Here is a 21,334-nt window from a genome sequence, read left to right on the forward strand (position 1 = left end):
GATATGGTCACTCCTTTTCTCCAGGCTGAGCCCCACCAGCTCCCTCAGTCACCCCTCATCAGACTTGTGCTCCAGACCCTTCCCCAGATCCATTGCCCTTCTCTGGACACGCTCCAGCTGCTCCACGTCCTGTCTGCAGTGAGTTTTGCGAAGTTTTACTGTCATTAGCAGTCAGTAACGTGGGTGTAAGTGATTAATCCAGTCGTGTTGTCCCTAAAGAGCAGAAGAAACCAGCCCCAAACCTCGTTTGTGGTGCCCGGTTTGGCCGGGACACCTCGTGTGCAGGGATAAATATTTACCCCTGTAATTCCCCACTTTGCATCCCAGCCTCTCTCCGCGGTGGGCACGGGCCAGCTGCGGATTTTGGTGACGCAGCAGGACCGGCCCTGCCAGCCCTGCCCGCGGCTCCGCTGCCCCTGGGGAGGCTTTTCCCTGTCCTCCAGCGAGTCAGCCCCGCGGAGCCCCGGGAGCCGCTGCCCGGCGCATAAGGAGCTCTTTATGAGCCGCCCGCCGTCTGCGCACAGCGACTGCTTTGTGCTGGCTGGACACTCACCTGAGAAGGCTTCTGTGTGCAGAGGGAAGGGTGTCCTGGAGGCGGCATGTCCTTCCCTCGCTGTCCCCAAAGGCCCTCCTCACCTTTTCAACCTCCGGCTGCCGGCGGCTCTCCCTGCGCAGGGGTCTGGCCGTGCAGGTGGAGGCGGGGGGTGCCCAAGGAGCCTTGGGGCTGCACCTCTCTTCTCTGAGCTCACCCTCCTCGAGTTGGGTGCAGGGGAACAGCTCGAGTGCTTGGCGAGCTGTGGAGCTCTGATCAGCCATGTGGTTGGCTCTTGTCAGAGCTGTTGCAGAGGGAAGCCTCCTGGACACAAAGAAGCATGGCCCCCATCACCATCCCCTGCTCACCAGAGCATGTTCCAGGCACTGCCAAAGGGACTGAGGACAGCCTTGGTTGGGCAGGATGTGCAGGGCAGCTTGTAGGAAGGTGTCTCTGGCCATGGCAGCAGTGTTGGAAAAAGATGATCCCTCCCAACTCAAACCATTCTGTGATTCTATGTTTAACCCATCTCCCAGTCCTGTGCTGGGGGGCTCCTTCAGCACAGCCCCCAGCAACAGTAGTGCTGGAAGGGACATGGACACTGCATGACCCTGGGTGGGCTTGGCACTTCTACTGGCACCCCAAGCTCTGCAAATCTGCCATGAGCACAGCCCCCCCAGCCCCCAGGAAGCTTGCCCCAGGAACGTGGGGTACAGAGCAAGGAGGACACCCTTCCTACAGCCACTGTTCTTTTATTAGAGATTACAAGATACAAGAAGCTGGACCTACATGCCAAGTGCTGTTGGCTCACTCTGTCTTTCTCCTCTGTGTGCTCTGCAGGCAGAGAGGAGGGGGGCTGGCAGAGATAGGCACACCCAGGCTCGTCCCCCCATTGCCCGTAGGGCTTTTCCTGCAAGGGCACCATTTTTGCTGTGGTGGCTTTGCCCTGCCAGCCATGAGCAAGCATTATGGGAGAGAGCTGTTTCCAATGGGACAAGAACTGGGACCACTGAGCTGAACATACTCCATCACTCCCCAGGGGAGACTCCAGCTTGGCCCCACACCTGCCTCCAAAGGGGATCAAAACACATACGGGGACACAAAGACCGTGACCTTGAAGATGTGCTTGCCCAGGAGGACTTTGCGGGAGAACTCGCTCATCTCCAGCTCCACCTCCAGCGTGGCTGGCCCCGCCACGGGGCTGGTGAGCAGCAGCTCCCCCGTCTGCCGGTCGGAGCGCCGCACGGAGAAGACGCCCTGGCCCCGTCCGCCTGTGATGGCAAAGCGCAGGCTGTCGCCCACGAAGCGGGTGGTGGACATCTTGAAGAGGACACGGGGCACGGTGCGGTTGGCCTGGAGCGGCAGGTAGTGGAAGGAGATGGAGGTGGCAGCCAGGAGGCAGGCCCGGCTCTCCATGGGGCAGGGGTTCCTCTCACACTGGCTGCCGGGAGAGAAGGGGTGCCACCGCTCAGTGCTGTGGTTTGGCTCTCTCAGGAAGCTGCCCTCATCCTTGCAAACAAGCCCAGCCCACACCACAGGCAAGGTCTCCAGCCCCACTGTTGGTCCTGTGGCAGAGCAACCCAAGACAGTCACATCTGAGTGTGCCCAGCATTGGATCTCTACCTCGTCCCTGCTTCTGCCAGGCAAACACCGTGCCTTGCAGGGACACAGCTCTGGGTGATGCTGGGACTGGGGGTAGCCTGTCCCAGCTGGAGGCCAGGGATGGAGGCAGACGTGCCTCCTGAAGAGGAACATGTCAAGATCAGGGATGCTCCTCTGCTTGGGTATTTTTGCTCAGCCACAAAGCGGTTTAGTCTCAAGAGTGCGATGGCCACTGCTGGAAGGCAGCTCACGGCAACACATGGATGCACAGTAGAGGGGAAATAGTGTCTTTCCCCACAGTATGGGGCTCTGGGGGGAGGCAGGATTCTGGATAAAGCCACCATATATCAGGGTACTCCCACCTGCACCTCCAGCATCCTCAGACCATCCAGGAGCATGCCAAGCACACCTGGGCACCTCACATGGCACTTTGCTACCAGTGCTGACTGGCACTAGCCCTGCTGCCCCTGGGTGACACACTACAGTCCCCAGGGCACAGAAGGACCCATCAGCCTGGGAGAGGGCACGACGCAGCCTGAGCCCCCCTCAGTACAGTACTCACAAGGCAGAGGTCTTGACGTAGCTGGTGTTGTGGCGCGGCGGGGGGCACTTGGGGCGCACGCAGCGATGGCCCCCGAAGGTGTTGATGCAGAGGTCACCCTGGGTGCAGTTGTGCTGCTTCCCGGCGCACTCATTCACATCTGCGGTGGTGACACGGGGTGAGAGGGGCTGCCTCCACTGCATCCCTCTTCCCACAGGATGCTCCCTGCCCTGCCACCCTCACCCTCGCAGGCGTTGCGGTCGGCATGGAGCAGGTAGCCGGGGGGACAGAGGCAGCGGTAGGAGCCAGGGAGGTTGAGGCAGTCGTGGAGGCAAATCCGGGTCTGGGGGCTGGACTGGTAGAGGAGGCACTCATCCACGTCTGGGGGGGGACAAAAGTGGGGAATGGCCAGGGGGCCCATGGCCACCAAGCCTCGGTTTCCCCCCCTCTCCCTGTCGTCTTCAGCCCTCTTTTACCTTGGCACATGCCACCAGCTCTCAGCTGGAAGCCGGTGTCACAGCTGCAGCGCCGGGAGCCTGAGCGGCCCTCGGCACAGCGGGGCTGGCGGCTGAAGGAGGCGTTGCTCAGTGTCACCCAGTCTGTGAGGGACAGCGGGTGTCACATGCTGGCTGGGGCATGGGGAGATGGGTGGGGGCTGAGGTCCCTGGGGGGGCTGCTGGGGAAGCGGGAGATGGTGCAGCACAGCCAGGTGCTGTCCCCATGAGCATCCCCATCCTCCACAGTCCAAACCTACAGGAGTAGATGGGGCTCTGGCAGCTGGGGCCTGACCAGCCTGGGGGACAGAGGCACGTGTAGCTCTGGTCACCATCCACGCAGGTCCCGCTGTTGGCACAGGGGTTGCTGGAGCAGTCATCCATACCTAGGGAGAAGCAGCTCGTGAGCACCAGCTGGAGAAGCACATCCTCATTTCATCCCTGTGCCCGTGGCTGCAGCCTCCGGGCAGAGCGATGGAACCCCGTGGCTCAGGGTGAGGGAGGAGCCCACGGGCTGGGCTGAGCCCGTGGCACCCCGACCCCGCTCCACTTCACTTCTGCAGAAGGGCTGGGTGCCGCTCCACGTGCGGTTGTGCCGGCAGCTGCGCGTCTCCGAGCCCACCAGCCGGAAGCCGCTGTCGCAGACGAAGTGAACGTCGTGGCCCACCCGCACACTCCGGCCCAGCATCCGCCCGTTCAGGGGCACTGCCAGCTGCGGACAGGTGTCTGTGGACAGACAGACATGGTGAGGATGGACAGTGCCAGGCTGGAGCCGGCCCCAACCCGGCGAGGAGCTGGGGGTGCCTTGCCCAGGCTGTCTGTGGGGGTTCAGGTGTCAGAGGCGGCCCTGTGGGGATGTCACCGGTGGTGGTGACTGGCCGGGGGTACCATTGCGTTTGGTGGGCTGTCTCTGGAGGTGGCTCTGGAGGATGGAAAGCTGGTTCCGGAGCCCGCGCATGCCCCGCAGGTGAGCAGCCTCCTGCGCCGCCAGCAGCTTCTGCATCTGCCGCACTGCACTGAGCGCCTGCTGCCTGCTCAGGCACTCCTGGGGGGACACGTGGACATCCCTGTCACCCGCTGGGCTCCTCTGCCACCCTGCTGCAGCCCAGGGGGACCCTTCCAAGCAGGCAGCATCTTTGGAGTTGGTTTGAATGTCCTGCCTTGGGCAGAGCCCTTTCCCATTCTATTTGGGGTCTGCCCCTGGCTCCATGTCTGCTCCAGCCTCAGCCCTCCCCACCCAGCCCTGCCCGGGCACTTGGATGCTGAGGAGCAGCTTGGATGCCCCAGGTGGGTTTAACATCATCTTGCTGCTGCAGTGGAAAAGTCCTATGATCACCCCCTTGGCCCTGGGCAGCCCCACGGGTGTCGTGGCTGTGCTGTACCCACCACACCGGGCTGGTGACGGGGTGCTGGGGTGTGAGAGGTGGGTGCTGATCAGCCCACAGTGGGGAGTCTGCTATGGGGCTGGAGGGAGGGAGGCATGAGAGTCCTTACCTGGGTGCTGCTGAGGGGCAGCTGCAGGATGCCCAGGGCCAGCCAGGCTGGCAGTGGGATGAGGAGCATCACGCCGGGGCTGGCTACAGGGACAAGACGCCGACGGTCCGGTTCTGCTCACAGCCGCGCTCCTGCACTCGCTGGGATTTATCCACAGTGTGTGCCTGTGTGTTTGTTGGTTTTTCTCCTGGCCGAGGCCGAGCTGTAGGAAAGTTTCCCCTTGGCACTGGCGCCAGCCTCTCCCTTCCCTTCCGTTCCTTTCCCTCTCTGCACATCAGAGGCTTTGGGGCCTTTCATGTCCCAGGGCCAGCAGATGCCGGGGCCAGGCGGTGGCTGTCACGGCACTTACAGCAGTACCAGGCTCACCTCATGGCCAGCCCCGGCTCTGGGGCTTCCCAGCACGCAGGGATGCAGGATGAGGCTAATCCTGTGCGTTTGCTAAGCCTGGGAAAGTCTACTGTGAGAAAAGATGGCTTTGGGGTCTGTGCTGGGGTTCAGCTCTCTGGAGGGGCTGCGGCCGTGGGGAAGGGCGGCCCAGGAATGCTGTGGACTCACTGGACTCAGCACAGCTTTGCTGGGGTGAGCTCAGCCATGGCTGGAGTTTAGAGTGGAACCCCAGGGATCTGATGCAGCCTGGAGTTGGGATGCAGGTTGGTGTTACAGCCAGCATTAACATTAGGGTCAGGGTTAATGTTAGAGTCAGCATTAGGGCTAGGGATGAGGTTAGGATTAGAGTTGTGGTTAGGGTTGGGATTAGGTTTAGGATTAGGATTAGCATTTGGGTTATGTTGGGGTTAGGATTAGGGTCAGGGTTAACATTAGGGTTAGGTCTGGAGTTTAAAGTTCGGGTTAGCATTAAATTCATGGTTAGGACTAAGGTCAGGTTTTTTCTTAGGGTTAGAGTTAGCGTTAGGACTAGTTCCAAAGGTTCAGGTCCATATTAGCAGGAAGGTTTGGATGAGAGTTGGAGTTGGCATTAGCATTAGGCCAGGGTTAGGCTCAGAGTGAGGGAACTGAAGCATTTAGAGTTGGGTTTATGCTGACACCCAGCTCAGACCTGACAGCTGGCAGGCAGGATGCTCCCGGTCCCTCCTGCCCGTGACAGCCCAGAAGGGGCATGGCCACATGTGCCTGTCCCTTGCCCACCCCCAGCAGGGATGTCTGAAGCCCACACCTCTGCCCTGTGCCAGTGGAGCAGCTGGCATGGTTGCTGGGAGCCCTGTGCTGGGGCAAAGCCTTCAGGGTGCTACTGAGCCCCCCGAGCAGCCCGGGCTCCAGCCCCGCTGCCTGACCCCGAGTGCCTGCTGAGACATCCCTCTCCCCGAGCTCGGCATCTCTCCCGGCACCGGCCCCCCAGCCCTCACATCCTCCCACCCTGTAACCACACTGCCCAGCTCTCCGGAGTGGGTATTTGGCTTCCTGCCTGCAGCGGTGTGTGTTACCTCCCCGGCATGTTTAATTCATGGGGCAGGAGGAAGGCTGGCAGCAGGGGCCCCCTGACTGCCCCAGCCCCTCGGTATCCAGTCTCCCAGGGTCCCAAAGTGGGTTCCTCTTGTGACCCCGGCTCCTGTTGCCTCTACACCCCGACCCCGGCCCGGCGGTGGGGCTGGGGTAGAGCACGGGGGGCTGACCCCGCCGCGGGACATCCCGGTGGGGCTGCAGCCCAGGGCCCCGGGACTTGTCTGCCACATTCGCTCCAGCGAGCAACTGTTTTGACAGAGCTATTACTCACCCGTCAAGCTTTTGTTCGCGCTGCCCAGCGGTGCCTGTCTGGAGTCCTGAATAGGATCAAATCCTGCGACCAGACACACACACACTCACGCACACACACACGCGGGAGCGCGCAGGAACGCGCGGCCGAGCTCGCCCCAAAGCCGGGGCTGCTGCGGAGTGTCTCGGCTCTCCACAGCCCTCCCCCCGGAGCCTCTGATCCCCCTCATCCCAGGACCGACATGGAGCTCTTGGTCCTGCTGCTTTGCAACCTCCTGGTGTGGAGGGTGGGTGAGACGAGGTCGGATGCTCCAGAAAAGTTGTCCCCGCTGGCTCCAGGAGGTAACTGGGAAGAGGGGCTGCTCCTCCGGCAGCAGGGCTGGGAGGCAGCTGGTTTAGGGGGTGAGTGCACCCTGAGCACCCGCTGGGACAGACCAAGTGGGCAGGGGACTGGGTGGGTGATGGGCATCCAGGGATGGCAACGAGGATCTTGGTGTGTGGTGGGGGCTGGGGATGGGATGGGGCTGGGAGGGGGGCATAGATTTGGTGATGGGATGGAGCTGGTGATGGGATGGAGCTGGGGGGGCTCTGGGGCTGATGATGGAGTGGAACTGGTGATGGGATGGGGCTGGAGAACTCTGGGGCTAGTGATATAATGGACCTGGGGCCAGTCTGGGGCTGGTGATGTGATGGAACCTGGGGGGGCTCTGGTGCTGGTGATGGCATGGAACTGGTGACAGAATGGGGCAGGGGGTCCTGCAGCTGGTGATGGGGGCTAGTGACGGGTCCAACCCAGAAGGGTCTGGGTGCTGGCAGGACAGAGGTAGGGGGTTGGGGGGGGGGAGCGGGTGCATTCCTGGCAGTCTCAGCCCACCCGTGCGAGACAGGGGCTCAGCGGGCTGGCCACCCCCCCCGGCCCCTTGCCCCTTTTGTGCTCCCAGCCCAAAAGCGCTTTCTTCTCTCCCCTCAAGTCTCCATGGAGACCTGGGTGCCTTCCCCGTATCCCCGGCTGCGGTCGGGCCCTTCAGGGAGAGTTCCCACGGCTTCTCGAAGGGTCCGACCACAGCCAGGGATATGGGGAAGGCACTTGCACCCCCTGGCCCCCTTGGCCCCATCTCTATCCCCTGCTGTCCCTCCAGCTCTCAGCATGAAGGAGACCTTCCTGGTGCTCTCGCTGCACAACAAGTTGAGGAGCAAAGTGCAGCCCCCCGCTGCCAACATGCAGAAGCTGGTGAGCCCCCTCGCAGGTCCCATGTCCCCCACCTTTGATGTCACATCCACCTACCACTCCATGCCCAGGGAGAGGGGTAGCCCGTGGGTGCTACACAGTAGTTTGTTAACAAGCTAACGAAGCAGAAGAGCTGGCGTGGGGCCCCAAGGGAAGGATGTGCCACCAGCACTGACAGATCGAGGGCACGCCAAAGACAAGGCTGGTCCTTTGAGGTCTTTTTTGGGGTCCACCATGTCCTTCTGATGCCCCCTGATCACCCCACACCTGCACATACCAAGGGCAGGGCTGGTCCTTTGGGGTCCTCTGTGGAGTCCCCCACGTCCTGTGATGGCCCTGGATATCCCCCAACCACCCCATACCTATGCAGACCAAGGACAGGGCTGGTCCCCAGGGGTCTTCCATGGGGTCCCACATTCCCCATGATGGCCCTTGGTGTACCCCCAACCACTCCACACCTGAGCACACCAAGGGCAGGGCTGGTCCCTAGGGGTCCCTTGCAGCATCCCCCATGACATCCCCCAGTCATCCCCTGGACTGAGCCCCTTGTCAGCCCCCAAATTCCCCCTGCGTGGCTCACGCCCATCCCCGCAGGAGTGGAGCGAGGAGCTGGGGCAGCTGGCAGGGGCACGGGCAGCCAACTGCCTGGAGGGCCCTGCTCCCCCATCAGCCCCACAGCTGGGCTGGAACGAGGCCCTGCTGCCGGCGGGCACGGGGGGCTTCGTGGCCCTGTTGGAGCGTTGGTTCGCTGAGGGACGCAGCTACGACTATGGGACGGGGCACTGTGCCAGCAACACCACCTGCCACCATTACACCCAGGTGGGCACGGGGCAGGGGTGGCACCAGGGGGCCGTGGGGGTCCGGGGCACGGGGTGACACGTGTCCTCCTTCAGCTGGTGTGGGCCACGGCGGGGCGGCTGGGCTGCGGCCGGCACAGCTGCCCCGGCCCCCACGGCCCCAGTGAGGCCTTCGCCTGCGCCTACAACCCGGGGTAAGGGCTGGAGGAGGGAGGGACAGGGGAGGGGATGGGGGGGAGGATATGCCAGGAGGGGCAGGGCCATGTGGGATGTGGGTGGGGCTGGGGTAAGTGGGTGTGGCTTGTGGGTGGGTGGGAGGGGTCTCTGCTGGGTGTGTCTGGGTGGATTGACCTATGGGGATGCACGGTGATGGGTGGGGGTGGAGCCATGCCTTGTTGGTGGGTGGGGCTGTGTGTTGGGAGTGGGTGGAGCTGAATTGTGTGGGCGGAGCCATGCATTGAAATGGACGAGGTGGGAAACGTGGGTGGTGCTATGTTTGGGGAGTGGGCGGGGACTTGGTGCCATGGGAGGAGCTATGTGTTAAAATGGGTGGAGCTGAGTGTGGTGGGTGGGGCTATGCGCAGAAGTGGGCAGGGCTGTGAAATGTAGGCAGTGTTGTCCACTGGAAGTGGGTGGGGATCTGCCCAGAAAAGGGTGTGGCTTGCCCGGGTGGGCGGGGCATCCTCCTCCAGCTGCCTGCGGGGCCAGGGGCAACTGGGAGGTGGCCGGGATGCCCGTCCTGCCCTACAAGCAGGGACCCTGGTGCTCCCTCTGCACTGCTGGCCTCTCTGGCTGCTTCAAGTCCTGGGATCACGGCGGTGGGCTCTGCGGTGAGTCCCTGTGGTCCCTTTGGCTCCTGTGTGGCCCTGGCAGTGCCACTGCCGGCCTTGACACCCCCACCTGCTGTGCCCAGAGGTGCCCAGGAACCCCTGTCGCATGAGCTGCAGGAACAGCGGGCGCCTCGACATGAGCAGCTGCCAGTGTGCCTGTCCCCCCGGCTACACAGGAAGGTACTGCCAAGGTGAGAGGGCACCACACAGCCCTGCCGCTCCTCCCCTCTCGAGGCACGTGCGTGGCTGCTGTGGGTGCAGGCCATGCATGTGCAGGGTGGGTGCAGGGGGTGCAGGTACAGGGCTGGTGCAGGGCGTGCCTGGGCATGGCCAGTGCAGCACTCACAGCCTGCTCAGTACCTGTGTGCCCATGGCAGTGCAGCACCAGGGGCACCAGCACAGCTCAGTGCACATATGGGTGTGGCTGGTGCAGCGTGGGCAGCATGGACAGTGTCTGGGGTGCAGGGTGGGGCAGGCAGGGGCCACCGAGCCCCCCCAGCTAAAACAGCGCCGTGCCCACAGTGAGGTGCAGCGGGCAGTGCCTCCATGGAAGGTTCAGGAAGGAGGAGTGCTCCTGCCTCTGTGACGCGGGCTACGGCGGAGCTGAGTGCGGCAGTGAGTCTGTGCCCACCTGTGCTGCTGCGGGGTGGCAGCGGGAATCCATGAGCAGGGACCCCTGGAGTGGGGTGGAGGGTCCTCTGTGGGCCCAGCTTGGCCAGCACAGGGACCCACCTGCTCCTGCCTGTGCCCCCAGCGAAGATCCAGTTCCCATTCCATGCTTGCGATGTGCGGATAGACAGCGACTGCTTCATGGTGTCCCCTGAGGCCGACACCTACTATGGAGCCAAAATTAAGTGCCAGGTGAGCTCCTGGGATGCCCTGGCCATCTTTGTGCAGCTGAAAAGTGCCACCCATGCTTGCAGCCCTCCTGGGCATCTCTCCTCTGCCTGGCACAGGGCTGGGCCACACGTTTGGGGCAGACTGACTCCCTTCCCTGCAGGAGAAAGGGGCGATGCTGGCCCAGATCAGAAACCAGAAGGTCCAGGACATCCTGGCTTTCTACCTCAGCCGCTTGGAGATGGGTAACAGGGTGACAGACACCGATTTTGAGACTGGGAACTTCTGGATTGGTGAGTGACAGCAGTGGGCAAGGTGCCCGGGGTGGCAGCAGATATGCCAACCCACCTCCCACTCCCCCAGGTCTCACCTACAAGACATCCAAGGCTTCCTTCCGCTGGGATGTGGGCGAGCCGTCCTCTTTCACCAGCTTTGCTTTTGGGCAGCCGGACAACCAGGGGTAAGTGGATCTGGAGGAAACTGAGCCCTGAATGGTGTCACTGCTGTACCACTGCACTGGCTGGCTTCACCACCCTCCCGCCGGGACACAGGTTTGGGAACTGTGTGGAGATGCAGGCGTCGGCCGCCTTCAATTGGAACGACCAGCGCTGCAAGACCCGAAACCGGTACATCTGCCAGTTCGGTGAGTGAGGGGCTGGGAGCCCTCCCGTGTGTCCCCAGGGGTGCCAAGCCCTGTGGGTGCCAGTCTCCAGCTCTGCTGGGTCTGTCCCTGGTTGCCAGCCCTGCCCAGACCTCTGGGTGCCTCCTGGTGTGGGGGGCACTGACTGTCCACCTTCCATCACAGCCCAGGAACACATCGCCCTGTGGCAGCGGGACCCCTGAGCCAGCAGCCCTGGGAACTGGCCAGCGCTGGCTGCTGTGCCGAGCCCGTGGCTCAGGAAGACCTTGATGCTGTGCCAAGCCTGGACCATGGCTCAGAAGGATCCCCCCACAGCTCACCTGCACAGAGGATGGGGGATTGAGGGGCCCCATGGCACTGGGACCCGGTGAGAAGGGATGTGCTTTATGTCAGCATCCCCAAAACAGCATCTTCTTCTGCCCCTCACCTTCCTCTCTCACCATCACACTGTGGCACCTCCCGGGCAGGAGATGCCCCTGCAACAGCCAGGTACAGCATCCTCCTCCTCTGAAATTGGCAGCTGGGCCTTGTCTGGACTGTGGTCTTGAAGTGACAAGGGGCCAAAGGGGGCTCCTGGGAGGTGCAGATCTCGGCACAGCTGAGGGTGAGGACCAGGCTCAGCTCTGAGCCATCGTCTCGACCTGTGTGGGAACCTCCCAGCTTGCTGGGTTCCTCATGATCACCTGACCCTTCGTCATCACCCAGTTCCTCACCACCACCATCTGCCCAGCAGTTAATAAAGACCCTTTCCCCCTTGGGAAGAGCAGTTTGTCTTCCCTTGCTCTCCCAAGCCCACCAGACTCTCCCTAACCACATCCCACCTGCACTAGGTGGTACCTCCATCTCCATCCCTGGAGCGAGTTCTGGGGTTGGAGGAGCCAGGACCAGCCCAGCCTCTGGCTGAACTTGGCTCCAGCACCTGGGGGTGTTTTGGAAGGGTGGCATTAGCCAAGAGCTGCTTCTTCCAGCCCCAGGACAGCCCCAAGTCAGGGCTTTCCACGTGCTGAGTGAAAACCTGTGACTCCAGCGCTGGTGGGTGCCAGTGGGTGCTTTTGAAGGGAACATGCCTCTGCCCTCCTCCTGTCCGAACAGCCTTCTCCAGCGCTGGGCTGGGCTGGAAATTAAAACGTCCCCAGCCAGGGCGCTGCGTGCCATTTGGTTGTGTCGCCAGCTCCGTGGCGGGAAGGCACGACCCACATCGCTGCCAGCAAGGCTGGGCTCGGGGCTCCGGGCGAGCTGGGCAAACCCGGACAGCCACCGAGCCGGCGACCAGGAGGGCAGGACCCGGCAGGTGCGAGGGGCGGGAGGTGGAAGAAGCCCGTGGAGGATGAGGGTGAGGATGGAGATCCCGGGGGCAGCGTGAGCGCGGTGCCCGCAGCGGTGCGGGCAGGGACAGGCGGCGGGGCTGACACGGACCACAGTGCGGGGCGTGGTGTCCCCCCCCGCGCCGCGGTGGTGCGGCCCGGACCCCCCCGCCCGGCGGTGGTAGCGCCCGGTGGCAGTGCTCGGTCCGGTGCGGGGCCGGTGCGGGGCCGGTGCGGGGCCATGACGCTCTTCGGCAGCGGGGACGCGGGCTGGAGATGTGAGTACCGGCCGGATCGGGCCCTAATCCCCCCCCGGGTATCCCTCCCGCGGGATTGGCCCTCCTCCCGCACCCTTCCCCCGGGAGATGCTCCGGCACCGGGATGCTCGCCCGGCACCGGGATGCTCGCCCGGCACTGGCAGCCCTGCCCGAGGCGGGGGTGTCCCCCTGCAGCCTTCTGGTGCCTCTAACGCCCCCACCCCGGGTGGGGCCGCCTCCCAGGTGCCCTCCACAGCGGTACCAGTCCCTCCCCAGGGCTGGGATGGCCTCCCGATACCGGAATGCCTGGTTCTCCCCATGCCATGACCCCCGGGACAAGGATGCACTCCCAGTACTGGGATGCCCTCGCTGCCGTTACCTCCAGGACAGGAATATATCCTCACAGTACTGGGATGCCCCCATGCAATTCCCTCCTATCTCAGGGATGTCCTTTTAATGCTGAGATTACCCCTAGGTCAGGGATGTCCTCCCGGTGCTGGAATGCTCCCCCATACATTATTCCCCCATACCATTACTCCCCAGGGACAGGGATGCTCTCTCAGAACCCTTCCATTGCACGGAGGAGAGCCCAGACACAGGGCCAATGACCCTGGGTGATGGAGCCCTGCTGGCTCTGTCCCCTGCCCCATCAGGACAGTCCCCTCAGTATAGGTGGCCTGTGACAGGGTCCCTGGCTGGGGTGCTGAGGTCTCTGTCCTGCTGACAGGGAGTGGAGTGAGTGTCTCTGCTGGGCAGGCGTGATGGGCTGGAGAGAGGGATGTCAACAGTGGGCTCTGGCCCTGAGCAGTCCCTGGGAATCTGGCTGCACCCATGAAAAATTGGTGCCAGCATTACCTGGCATGCACAGAGCACTTTCCCCAGCTCACCCTGAGATCAGAGCCAGCCCACAGACTTCACCACACAAGGTGGCAGCCTGGAAAGCAAAGTGCCAGTTTCCTTCCACTTAGATCCTTCTCAGAAACCCTCTTCTCTGTAGGGATGGAGGGAACTTCCTCTGACAGATGCTGGGCTGGAGGGACCTGTGGCCAGTGTCCACGCTCCTGGGGAGGTCTAAGCCTCTCTGCTGGAACAGTTTATTCCCAGAACACTCAGGAAGCTTCAGCTTGGTGTGTCCTGGTGCAGTGGCATCCACAATGTCCCCTGTGGGACAGCTGGTCACACTTACCGTGTCTGAGGGGAAGTATACAAGAGGGACCCCTCAACATCTCACCCACCACCTCCTACCCCAGGGGCCAGAGAGGTTTTGGAGTCCCGCAAAATCACAAAATTAAATCTATGGAGATGTCCATAAACCACGGTATTGGTGCCTCTCAAATGTATATGCAGAAAGGAGATTCAAGCTGGCTTTTATGTGGATGTTGGCTGTGAAATCCTAATGAAGGGGTGAAGGGCATCACCGGGGAGCTGTGACCTGGCATCGCTGAGCTGCGCGTCCAGAGGCATCTCTGCCCCACACCTCGGCATTGCACGTGTCTCAGCAGCCTTTGAGAGGGCAGAGCAGCAGGATGTGGGGCTTCCCCCATCCCTGGCATGGTGTCCCACTGTCCCAGACCTCCCCAAAATACAGCCCATCCACCCAGCAGGAGTGATAGCAGAGGTGGATTCACCGCTGCAGTGGGAAATGTCTCTGCGGAATAATTACCCTCATCATCAGAGGTGCTTTCTGCCACCCTAATTGGAGCTTGCCCAGCTTTGGCTCCTTGGGACAGGGTACCCGTGGGAAGGGATAACTTGACCCCCTCCATGTCCTGGCACAATCTTGGGCTGCTCCTGTCCTTCCCCAAAGCTTAAATCCAGACAGCTGCCAGCCTCCTGCTTGTCCTGCAGATTTTCTGAGGTGGGACATCTCCTGCTGGGACAGGAGTGTGGCTGGGATCAAAGGAAGCTGGTGCTAGAGATGCGTCTATGTGGGTTCATTCTCCTCCTCTCTCTCCCCACAGATCTGGACATGGCCAGGGAGCCCAAGCCGAGCCGGGCCAGGCTGGGCCAGAAGCGGCAGCACAGCAGCAGCCTGTACCAGTGAGTGCTTGTGTGTGGGGCGGGGTCTGCACGGGGGGGCTGGGCACTGTCCCACACCTGGCTCCTCTTCCTCTCCTGCTCTCCATCACTCACACCTCTGACTATTCCAGCTGGTAGGTGTAAGTCTGTGGGATGCCCCTGCCCCATCCTGACAGGGCTCTTGGCCACACAGGTGGTGGCTGGAGTCCTCACTGGGCCCCTCCTGGTGTGTGGCACCAGTGGGGTGTGGGGACCTGCCCTCCCCACCCGAAGGCAGCCAGAGAAGCCCTGTGGTCTCCACGCCTGTTACAGATGTTGCCCTCCTTCAGTAATGGCTTCAAACTGACAGAGGGCAGGTTTAGGTTGGACATAAGAAAGAAATTCTTCCTGCTGGTAAGGCCCTGGCACAGACTGCCCAGAGAAGCTGTGGCTGCCCCATCCCTGGAAGTGCATAAGACCAGGTTGGATGGGGCTTCCTGGTCTAGTGGAAGGTGTCCCTGCCTATTGCAGAGGGGTTTGGAATGACATGAGCTTTAAGGACTCTTCCAACCCAAACCATTTCAGGATTCTATGATTCTGTGTCTATATCCGTTGCAATTGTGGCTTTTAAATGCTGTTCCTCAGGGACAGACACCCCTGCAGGGACACGTGGGGGTGGTGATGGCCCTGAGGATGGCAGTAGGTGATGGTGATGGTGATGGCACTGATGGTGGCAGAAGAGCAGGTCCCCATCCCTGCACACTTTTGTCTCCCCATCTCAGTGGATGTGTGGTGAGGAGGGGATTGGAGCCGGGCTCCTCTGTCTCATAAGAGCTTTTTTGCAAACGCCCTGATTGAACTAATTGCTCTGCCTGTTGCCATGGAGCTGAAGGGAGGCAGCACTGGAGGGCCGGGACTGCTTGGCCCCCTTGGGCGCTGGAGCGTGGCAGCCACTGCCTTTGCTCTTCCCAGGGGATTCTCTGAGCAAAGAGCTGAGCCAGGAAACCCCTTACTGTGTCCCCAACTGGGTGCTAGACCCCAAGACCGGGTATCCTGCAGTGCCACCAGTTCTCCCACGGCACAGGGTGTGCTGTGGCATCCCCAAACCTTTCAGTGTGGGCTCCATGCAGCAGCAGCAGCCACTGGAGCAGGTACCTTCCCTGTGCCCCGTGTGTGGGTTGCCTCTCTGTCTGCCCATTCCCTGTTTTCCCAGGACAGGTCGTGACCTTCCCCCCCAGGTGACAGGCAGGAGTTGGGGATGCAAAGGACACGCCATCCCTGTCACAGCAACAGAAACTTGGAAGGCAGCAAGTCTGGACCAAAAGCTCCCAAAATAGACCCCAAGGATTGCACCCCACGTGCAAAGCACAGGAGCAGGCGGGCCACCAGGGCTGCCAGCTTGCCCTTACCAGGAGGGCTGGTGCTTGTGGGCTCTGCCTTGTGCAGAGGATTCCTGAAGAAGGTAGGGTGGCAGCGGGACAGGGAGTGCCTCTGCCCCATGACAGGCTCCAAGCTGCCCTCTGGGCTGGGTGAGCCTGGCCCAGGCTTGGTGCCCCAGGCAGGGCAGCCCAGGTTGCCTGTCAGAAGACCTCCCCGAGCCCCAGCATTGATCCCACAGAGACAAGCTCATCTGCAGCCAGATCTGGAGCCCTGGGGGACCTTGACCTGGTCCCCCCATTCCTGACAGCAGGAAGGCTCCCTGCTCCTAGTGATGCACAGAGCATGGCTTTGTCTCTACCTGGGTTAGGCTTAGTCCTTCGCTCCCTGATTTCGCAAGAACTGAAGCAGCAAAATGAGCTTCAGCATCTTTCCTCCTCCTTCTCCTCTTCCTCTTCCTCCTCCTGCCACTCCCTGCTCCTGGTCCATGGCACATGATTTATTACAGGCATGTCACTGCCCGTACTGGAGGGGATCCATTGACAGATCGGTTCTTAGTTCAGAGCTGAGTGAGCTGACAGCACACCTGGAGCCAGGAACTGTGGAGTTTAACATCAGGGCACTCTAAATGCAGCTTCCTGAGGACAGACCCTGCTGATGCTGCTCACCATCCCTCCCAACACCCTTGTTTGCCTCGAGAAAGATCCCTGCCAGGGCACAGCCACCTCCCAGGGCATGCTGCAGCCCAGGCAGCTTGTGTGAGATTCTCTGGAATGCCTCCTGTTCTGGGGGGTTGGAGACTGGGTGGGTGTCTCTGCCCTCCTGTGCCCAGCAGTGACTGCTCCACAGTGACCCACAGAGCAGGTGACATGTTCTCCTCTCTCCCCCTCCTGCAGCAGTAGCTGTGACCTGGACTACGACCTCTACAGGGATGACTTCCCGTACCGGTGAGCGCGGCATCCCGGGAGCGGGATGAGCTGAGCACGTGTGGGTTTGGTGTGTGACCGTGGAAAAGCAGGGTGTCCCTGGGCATCTGTCCCCCTGCCTCCAAGAGAGGCTCAGTGGTGTTTCCCCACTTTGAGGAACTGCAGCTTCCACAGGCTGGGGGCCTGGGGAGGGGGCACATGGGGTGGGGGCACCATGTGGGCAGGGCAGCGCCCACACTGTGGGTCCTTTCACCACACAGGGACCCAAAGAGATGCTCTCTTGGCTGGCAAGGGGTACTGCTGCACCTCTAAAGGTTGTGCTCATGCCACTGTGCTCTTGTGCCCTTGCAGGGTCTATGAGTACCAAAAGATCCCCCCCCTCATTAACCGCATCCCAGTCAAGACCAGACGGACTCACCTGGGAGCAGGAGGCAAGAGCAGCCTGAGTCCCCAGCCCGGGACGAGGAGCAGCACCAGCTCCACGGCAGGACGGACAAAGTGTGAGTGTGACAGGGCTGGGAGAAAGAAGAGGCTCAGCCCTCATGTCTCGGTGTGTGCTGACCCTGCTGCTGTGAGTCCCCAGCTCCAGCAGATGCAGCCTGGGCTGCACTGGGGTGGTGACTGTCCCCTGGGCCCATTCCTGTTCCCCAAGGATATCTGGTGGGGAGTATATTTCATAGAGGAAGATGTTTTGTGAAGGAGAATGTTCCAGAGGGGGGAATGCTCCAGAGAGTGGGATGCTTCAGAGGTGGTTGCCCAGGATGGCGTGTCCTCCTTGCTCTGGGTGGGCTCCTCACAGCTCTTCTCCCTGCAGTGAGAGCCGAAGAGCTGCACTCCATCAAGGGGGAGCTGAGCCAGATCAAGGCACAGGTGGACAGTCTGCTGGAGAGCCTGGACCGCATGGACCAGAGGAGAGAGCGTCTCACGGGTGAGGGGACAGGCCCAGACCCTCCAACACTGGGGTGTCTGTGCTGGGCAACCTGAGGGCACATGTGAGCCTAGACCCTGAGCTGGCTGTAAGGGGTCCCTCCGTGTGTGTCCAGGACACCCAGAGCTGGCTGGGCAGGTTCCCTACATCCTTTCCCTTCCCTGGACTGCCAAGTAAAAAACCAGCCCTTTGGCACAAGGGAACGCAGCGAGGACAGGGCTGATGTTTGCACAGGTACCCCAAATTTCTGCTGTCTCTGGCTTTGCAGGGTCCAAGGAGAGTGAGAAGAAGAGGGTAGAGCCAGGGACAGAGTCGCCATCCCCAGCAGGAGAGGGGTCCCGGGAGTCACGGGGGAAGGAGGGGACGGGATCTGACGGGCACAGTGACCTGCGCAACATCGACAGCGCCGAGGAGAGCACAGACACGGAGGAGACGGTAAGAGGAGGGCCAGATCCTCTGCTGGGCTCTCTGCTTCCCTAAAATCCACACCTGCTTGCTGGTGAGGGATGCCTGGAGTAGATGAGATGCTCCACTAGGGTTCCCCAAGCCATTCCAGCTGGGTGTCGGGGCTAAAACCGTTGGTGCCTCTGGGACAGGCCTGAGCACCCTGCAGCAAACCCCTGGGTGTGAATCAAGGCTGCACTAAGGCTGCAAAAAAACCCTCAGAGCAGAAATACCTTTTATCAAAGGTGCTGCTCCCCCACCCACATCCCCCAGCTGGATGTGGGATCCCAGGGATCCCCAGGCAGGGTGCTGGGTTTGATCCTGCTGCCAGTGCAGAGGACGGCCACGCCGCGTGTTTCTCCTCACAGGTGAAAACCCACATGTCGGATCCCGAGGGGAGCCAGTAGCTGGACTGGGATGCTGTGGCCTTCCCGTGTGGCCAGTCCTTCCCAGCTTGTGTTCATTATTTCTTTTGAGGCTTCCAGCCAGGCACAACTCGGGGTGCCCGCTCCCGGCATGGCCATCCCCGGCCGCCGGCAGCCCCGTGTCCCACCCCAGGAGTTGTCGGCCGGCTGGGGCAAGAGTTTTCGTGTTCCAGTGCGCTCATTTTCTTTTTCCTCCTGTTTTCAGACCTAGGGATAAGCAGAGGTGGCCAGGGGAGGGAGGGGAGGAGCAGAAACAAAAAAAAAGGACCGTGTCCCGAAGGAGCAACTCAAATCCCATCTGCCTTGCTGGCAGCACCTCCTCACCCACAGGGTGCTGTGGGGCACAGAGAGAGCAGCCCGGGGTTCCCAGCCCTATGGCACAGGTCACATCCCAACCGTCAGACCCTGCTGGGAATTGGTGCAGCAGGCACAGGTACAGTCTGTGGCAGCTTTCTGACCCACCATAGGAAGGAGGACCCACCCTAAGCTATCTCCAGGAGGTTTTTGCGGGATTTTGGGATGGTGCTAAGCCTAGCTCTGATGCGAGCTGCGCGACCAGCAGCGGGACAATGCCAACCCAATTGCTCCCATTCGCCCCTGCTCCCAAATGTATTTTCCTTACTGGTTTTCCACGGGCTGTTCTTGTCCAGGCATTGTGTTTGCAGTCAGTGGGACTCCTGTGAGAGCTTCACCAGGGCCCCTCACCTGCACCTGAGGAGTCCTGGTCCCCCCGTGTTCCCCAGCATCACGTTTTGGTTCTGTGTCCCTCATTTCTTGGTTGTCCTTCTCTCACTGGTAGGAACTCGTTCTGTATTTCTAATTTGCTCTAGGAAAAGAGTGTATTGTGTTGGAAAGAAAAATAATTTGTATTTATTTTCTCTGGTTATTTAACTCTGGTGCAGTTTGTAACTGTCTGAAGTGCTCATTTAATTTTTGTACCTAATTCTGTGTGCTGCCAGACACAGTCCCTGGCTTTCTTGGATGCTGCCTTTCCTGCAGCTCAGCCTAGAGGCAGGAGAGCAGCTCTGCCCTGTTTCCCAGTGGAAAATACCCAGAATATTCCCTACCAGCCCACCATGATGCAGCTGGGCAGACAGGACTGGCTGCTCTGCTCCATCCCCAGGAACAACCAGATCCCAAGGCAGCACCCAGATCTACCTGCACCCCTCAAGGAAGGATGGAGGGAGAAGGGGGGGGGTGACCCCGATCATGGAAGGGAGGGACTAGCCCTTGGCTAGCAGAGGCCCCAGCAGAGCCATGCAGGCAGAAGACTCACCAGAAAATAAATGATTTATTACTATGAAAAAAAGCCAACAAAACACAATCTGCTGCCCTGAAGCACTGCCTGGGCAGGAGGCCCAAGGGATGTGCAGTCCATGCCACGGGTGGCTCCTGCCCAGGGGTGACTGGACCCTGCCTGCATGGATGGTTGTGGTGGGGAGCTCGGTGTGAGGGTCTCAGCCTGGGGCTGGGACCACCCCAGGGTGAGACGTGGAGGTCCTGCAGTGCCAGCAGCTGCTTGGAGAGAGGTCTCAGGCAGGCTCTGGCTGCTGAGACAGTACAGAGGCTGTTTCTGGGGGGCTCCAGTAGCATGCTAGGCTGTTTGGGCCCTGTGGTGCCAGTTAGGAATGTTCTGCCACATGGTAACTCCTCAGATACGCTTTTGGGGGCTCTCCAGTGGTGTGGGGGGTGTAGACTCCAGTGTCCTTCACCAGAATTCTTGGGCCTTCAGCTGTGTGAGAGCAGGGGGTCTCCAGCAGCACAAGGGTTGGCTCGTGGGGTCTCCAGCAGCACAAGGCATGGAACAGGCTGGGTCTGGGGTCTCTGGCAGCATGAGGTGTGGAACAAGCTGGGTCCTTGGTGGTCTCCAGTAGTAATAATTAACCTTAAACTTAATAAACTTCTAATGTTCTAAAAGCAAACCTATTTCAATCCCCAACAGCGAGGCGCGGATCAGGCAGGCTCCAGGGGTCTCCGGCAGCACCGACGGCAGCTTGGACGGGCTCTGGGAGACGATCCCACCCCCAGACCGGGGCACCCGGGTCTCGCGGGCGCTCAGGCCACAGAGGCAGCGGTAGCGGCGGCGGTGGCAGCAGCGGCGGTGGCAGCAGCGGCGGCATCGCGGCGCTGGGCGGCCCGCAGGAGGCTCTGCCGCAGCACCGGGTACTGCCGGTGGCAGCCGTCGAGGCCGAGCCGCAGGGCCTGCGCCCAGTCCTCGGGGGGGCCGCCCTGGCCGCCGCCCAGCACGGCCGACACCTGGTTGAGGGCGGGCAGCAGGGCGAGCGTGAGGCGGGCGGCGGCGCGGCGCTCCTCGGGCTCCGCGGGCTGCAGCATCCAGGCGGCGGCTGTGGCGGCGGCGGGCGGGCGGCAGAGCGCGCAGCCCACGGCCAGGTCGTACATCTCCACGCCGGCGTCCGCCAGCGCCAGGGCCGCGGCGCTGACAGCGGCGGCCAGGGCCGAGCCGCCGTCCTGCAGCAGCAGCGCGCTGACGGCCAGGCGGGCCCGCGGGTACCGGCCCAGCCGCACCGCCGGCTCCAGCGCCTCCCGCAGCGCCGCCGCCGCCTCCCGCTCCGCCTCCCGCTCCGCCAGCCCGCCCGGCCGGCCCCGCGCCCCGCGGCCCGCGAAGGGCGCCCGGCGGAACTCGCACAGCAGCCGGCCCGGCCCGGGCTCGGCCGCCTCGCGCGGGCCCCAGGCGGCGCAGAGCACCTTGGTGCCGCTGCCCAGCTCCACGTAGGCCGAGCCCTGAGCCTGGCTCAGCAGCCCGGCCCGCGCGAACAGCGGCCGCAGGGAGCAGGGGTCCCGCGGCGCGGCCCCCGCGCCCTCCTCGTCCTCATCCTCGGCCGCGAGCGCTGCCCACAGAGCGGGCGGCTGCGACTCCTCCGGGCCGCACAGGCGGCGGTGATCCAGCGGCATGGTCGGCGGGACGGCAGCGGCGGGCGGGGAGAGGGAGGAGGCGGGGCGGGGACGGGC

At 62.0% G+C, this 21,334-nt stretch overlaps 4 protein-coding genes across 6 annotated transcripts; 2 read left to right on the forward strand and 2 right to left on the reverse strand.

Moving 5' to 3' along the window:
• Positions 1 to 1,318: 1,318 nt before the first annotated feature.
• On the reverse strand, positions 1,319 to 6,564 carry LOC116793186 (fibulin-7-like). The gene is made up of 9 exons (XM_032700844.1): positions 6,396 to 6,564; positions 4,664 to 4,865; positions 4,058 to 4,214; positions 3,725 to 3,895; positions 3,430 to 3,555; positions 3,152 to 3,274; positions 2,919 to 3,056; positions 2,697 to 2,835; positions 1,319 to 1,973 (listed from the first exon to the last, which is right to left on the reverse strand). The coding sequence occupies exons 2-9, from the start codon at positions 4,730 to 4,732 to the stop codon at positions 1,613 to 1,615; spliced, it is 1,284 nt and encodes a 427-aa protein (XP_032556735.1). The 5' UTR covers positions 4,733 to 4,865; positions 6,396 to 6,564; the 3' UTR covers positions 1,319 to 1,612.
• On the forward strand, positions 6,291 to 11,462 carry LOC116793178 (C-type lectin domain family 18 member A-like). 3 transcript variants are annotated; one of them, XM_032700826.1, is made up of 12 exons: positions 6,291 to 6,775; positions 7,513 to 7,604; positions 8,196 to 8,420; positions 8,495 to 8,592; positions 9,107 to 9,228; positions 9,312 to 9,419; positions 9,751 to 9,843; positions 9,983 to 10,089; positions 10,229 to 10,358; positions 10,429 to 10,525; positions 10,617 to 10,691; positions 10,871 to 11,462. In XM_032700826.1, exons 1-12 carry the CDS (start codon positions 6,616 to 6,618, stop codon positions 11,046 to 11,048), a joined length of 1,485 nt encoding a protein of 494 aa, XP_032556717.1. In that variant the 5' UTR covers positions 6,291 to 6,615; the 3' UTR covers positions 11,049 to 11,462. The 3 variants fall into 3 exon arrangements, with proteins under 3 accessions (XP_032556717.1, XP_032556718.1, XP_032556719.1); XM_032700827.1 differs by having other exon boundaries at positions 6,291 to 6,715; XM_032700828.1 differs by having other exon boundaries at positions 10,617 to 10,708; positions 10,871 to 11,003.
• Positions 11,463 to 12,200: 738 nt separating this feature from the next.
• LOC116793202 (RNA-binding Raly-like protein) lies at positions 12,201 to 20,281 on the forward strand. Its single transcript, XM_032700872.1, has 7 exons — positions 12,201 to 12,287; positions 14,228 to 14,306; positions 16,538 to 16,588; positions 16,919 to 17,067; positions 17,382 to 17,495; positions 17,764 to 17,930; positions 18,308 to 20,281. The coding sequence occupies exons 1-7, from the start codon at positions 12,251 to 12,253 to the stop codon at positions 18,344 to 18,346; spliced, it is 636 nt and encodes a 211-aa protein (XP_032556763.1). The 5' UTR covers positions 12,201 to 12,250; the 3' UTR covers positions 18,347 to 20,281.
• Positions 19,223 to 21,301, reverse strand: EXOSC6 (exosome component 6). The gene has a single exon (XM_032700886.1). It carries the CDS (start codon positions 21,275 to 21,277, stop codon positions 20,420 to 20,422), a length of 858 nt encoding a protein of 285 aa, XP_032556777.1. The 5' UTR covers positions 21,278 to 21,301; the 3' UTR covers positions 19,223 to 20,419.
• Between the last annotated feature and the right edge of the window lie 33 nt (positions 21,302 to 21,334).

The sequence above is a fragment of the Chiroxiphia lanceolata genome, chromosome 13, assembly GCF_009829145.1.
Source record: "Chiroxiphia lanceolata isolate bChiLan1 chromosome 13, bChiLan1.pri, whole genome shotgun sequence".
Taxonomy (NCBI): Eukaryota; Metazoa; Chordata; class Aves; order Passeriformes; family Pipridae; genus Chiroxiphia; species Chiroxiphia lanceolata.

Bases quoted from the DNA above. Each gene is read 5' to 3' on its own strand.
- LOC116793178 (XM_032700826.1), top strand. From the start codon at position 6,616: ATGGAGCTCTTGGTCCTGCTGCTTTGCAACCTCCTGGTGTGGAGGGTG. The intron at 6,776-7,512 runs GTGAGTGCACCC...CTGTCCCTCCAG, and splicing joins GGAGGCAGCTGGTTTAGGGG to CTCTCAGCATGAAGGAGACC. The intron at 9,229-9,311 runs GTGAGTCCCTGT...TGCTGTGCCCAG, and splicing joins TCACGGCGGTGGGCTCTGCG to AGGTGCCCAGGAACCCCTGT.
- LOC116793202 (XM_032700872.1), top strand. From the start codon at position 12,251: ATGACGCTCTTCGGCAGCGGGGACGCGGGCTGGAGAT. The intron at 17,068-17,381 runs GTGAGTGTGACA...TTCTCCCTGCAG, and splicing joins CACGGCAGGACGGACAAAGT to TGAGAGCCGAAGAGCTGCAC. The intron at 17,496-17,763 runs GTGAGGGGACAG...CTGGCTTTGCAG, and splicing joins GAGGAGAGAGCGTCTCACGG to GGTCCAAGGAGAGTGAGAAG.
- LOC116793186 (XM_032700844.1), bottom strand. From the start codon at position 4,732: ATGCTCCTCATCCCACTGCCAGCCTGGCTGGCCCTGGGCATCCTGCAG. The intron at 3,896-4,057 runs GTACCCCCGGCC...GTCTGTCCACAG, and splicing joins ACAGCCCACCAAACGCAATG to ACACCTGTCCGCAGCTGGCA. The intron at 3,556-3,724 runs GTGAAGTGGAGC...GCTTCTCCCTAG, and splicing joins CACCCAGCCCTTCTGCAGAA to GTATGGATGACTGCTCCAGC.
- EXOSC6 (XM_032700886.1), bottom strand. From the start codon at position 21,277: ATGCCGCTGGATCACCGCCGCCTGTGCGGCCCGGAGGAGTCGCAGCCG.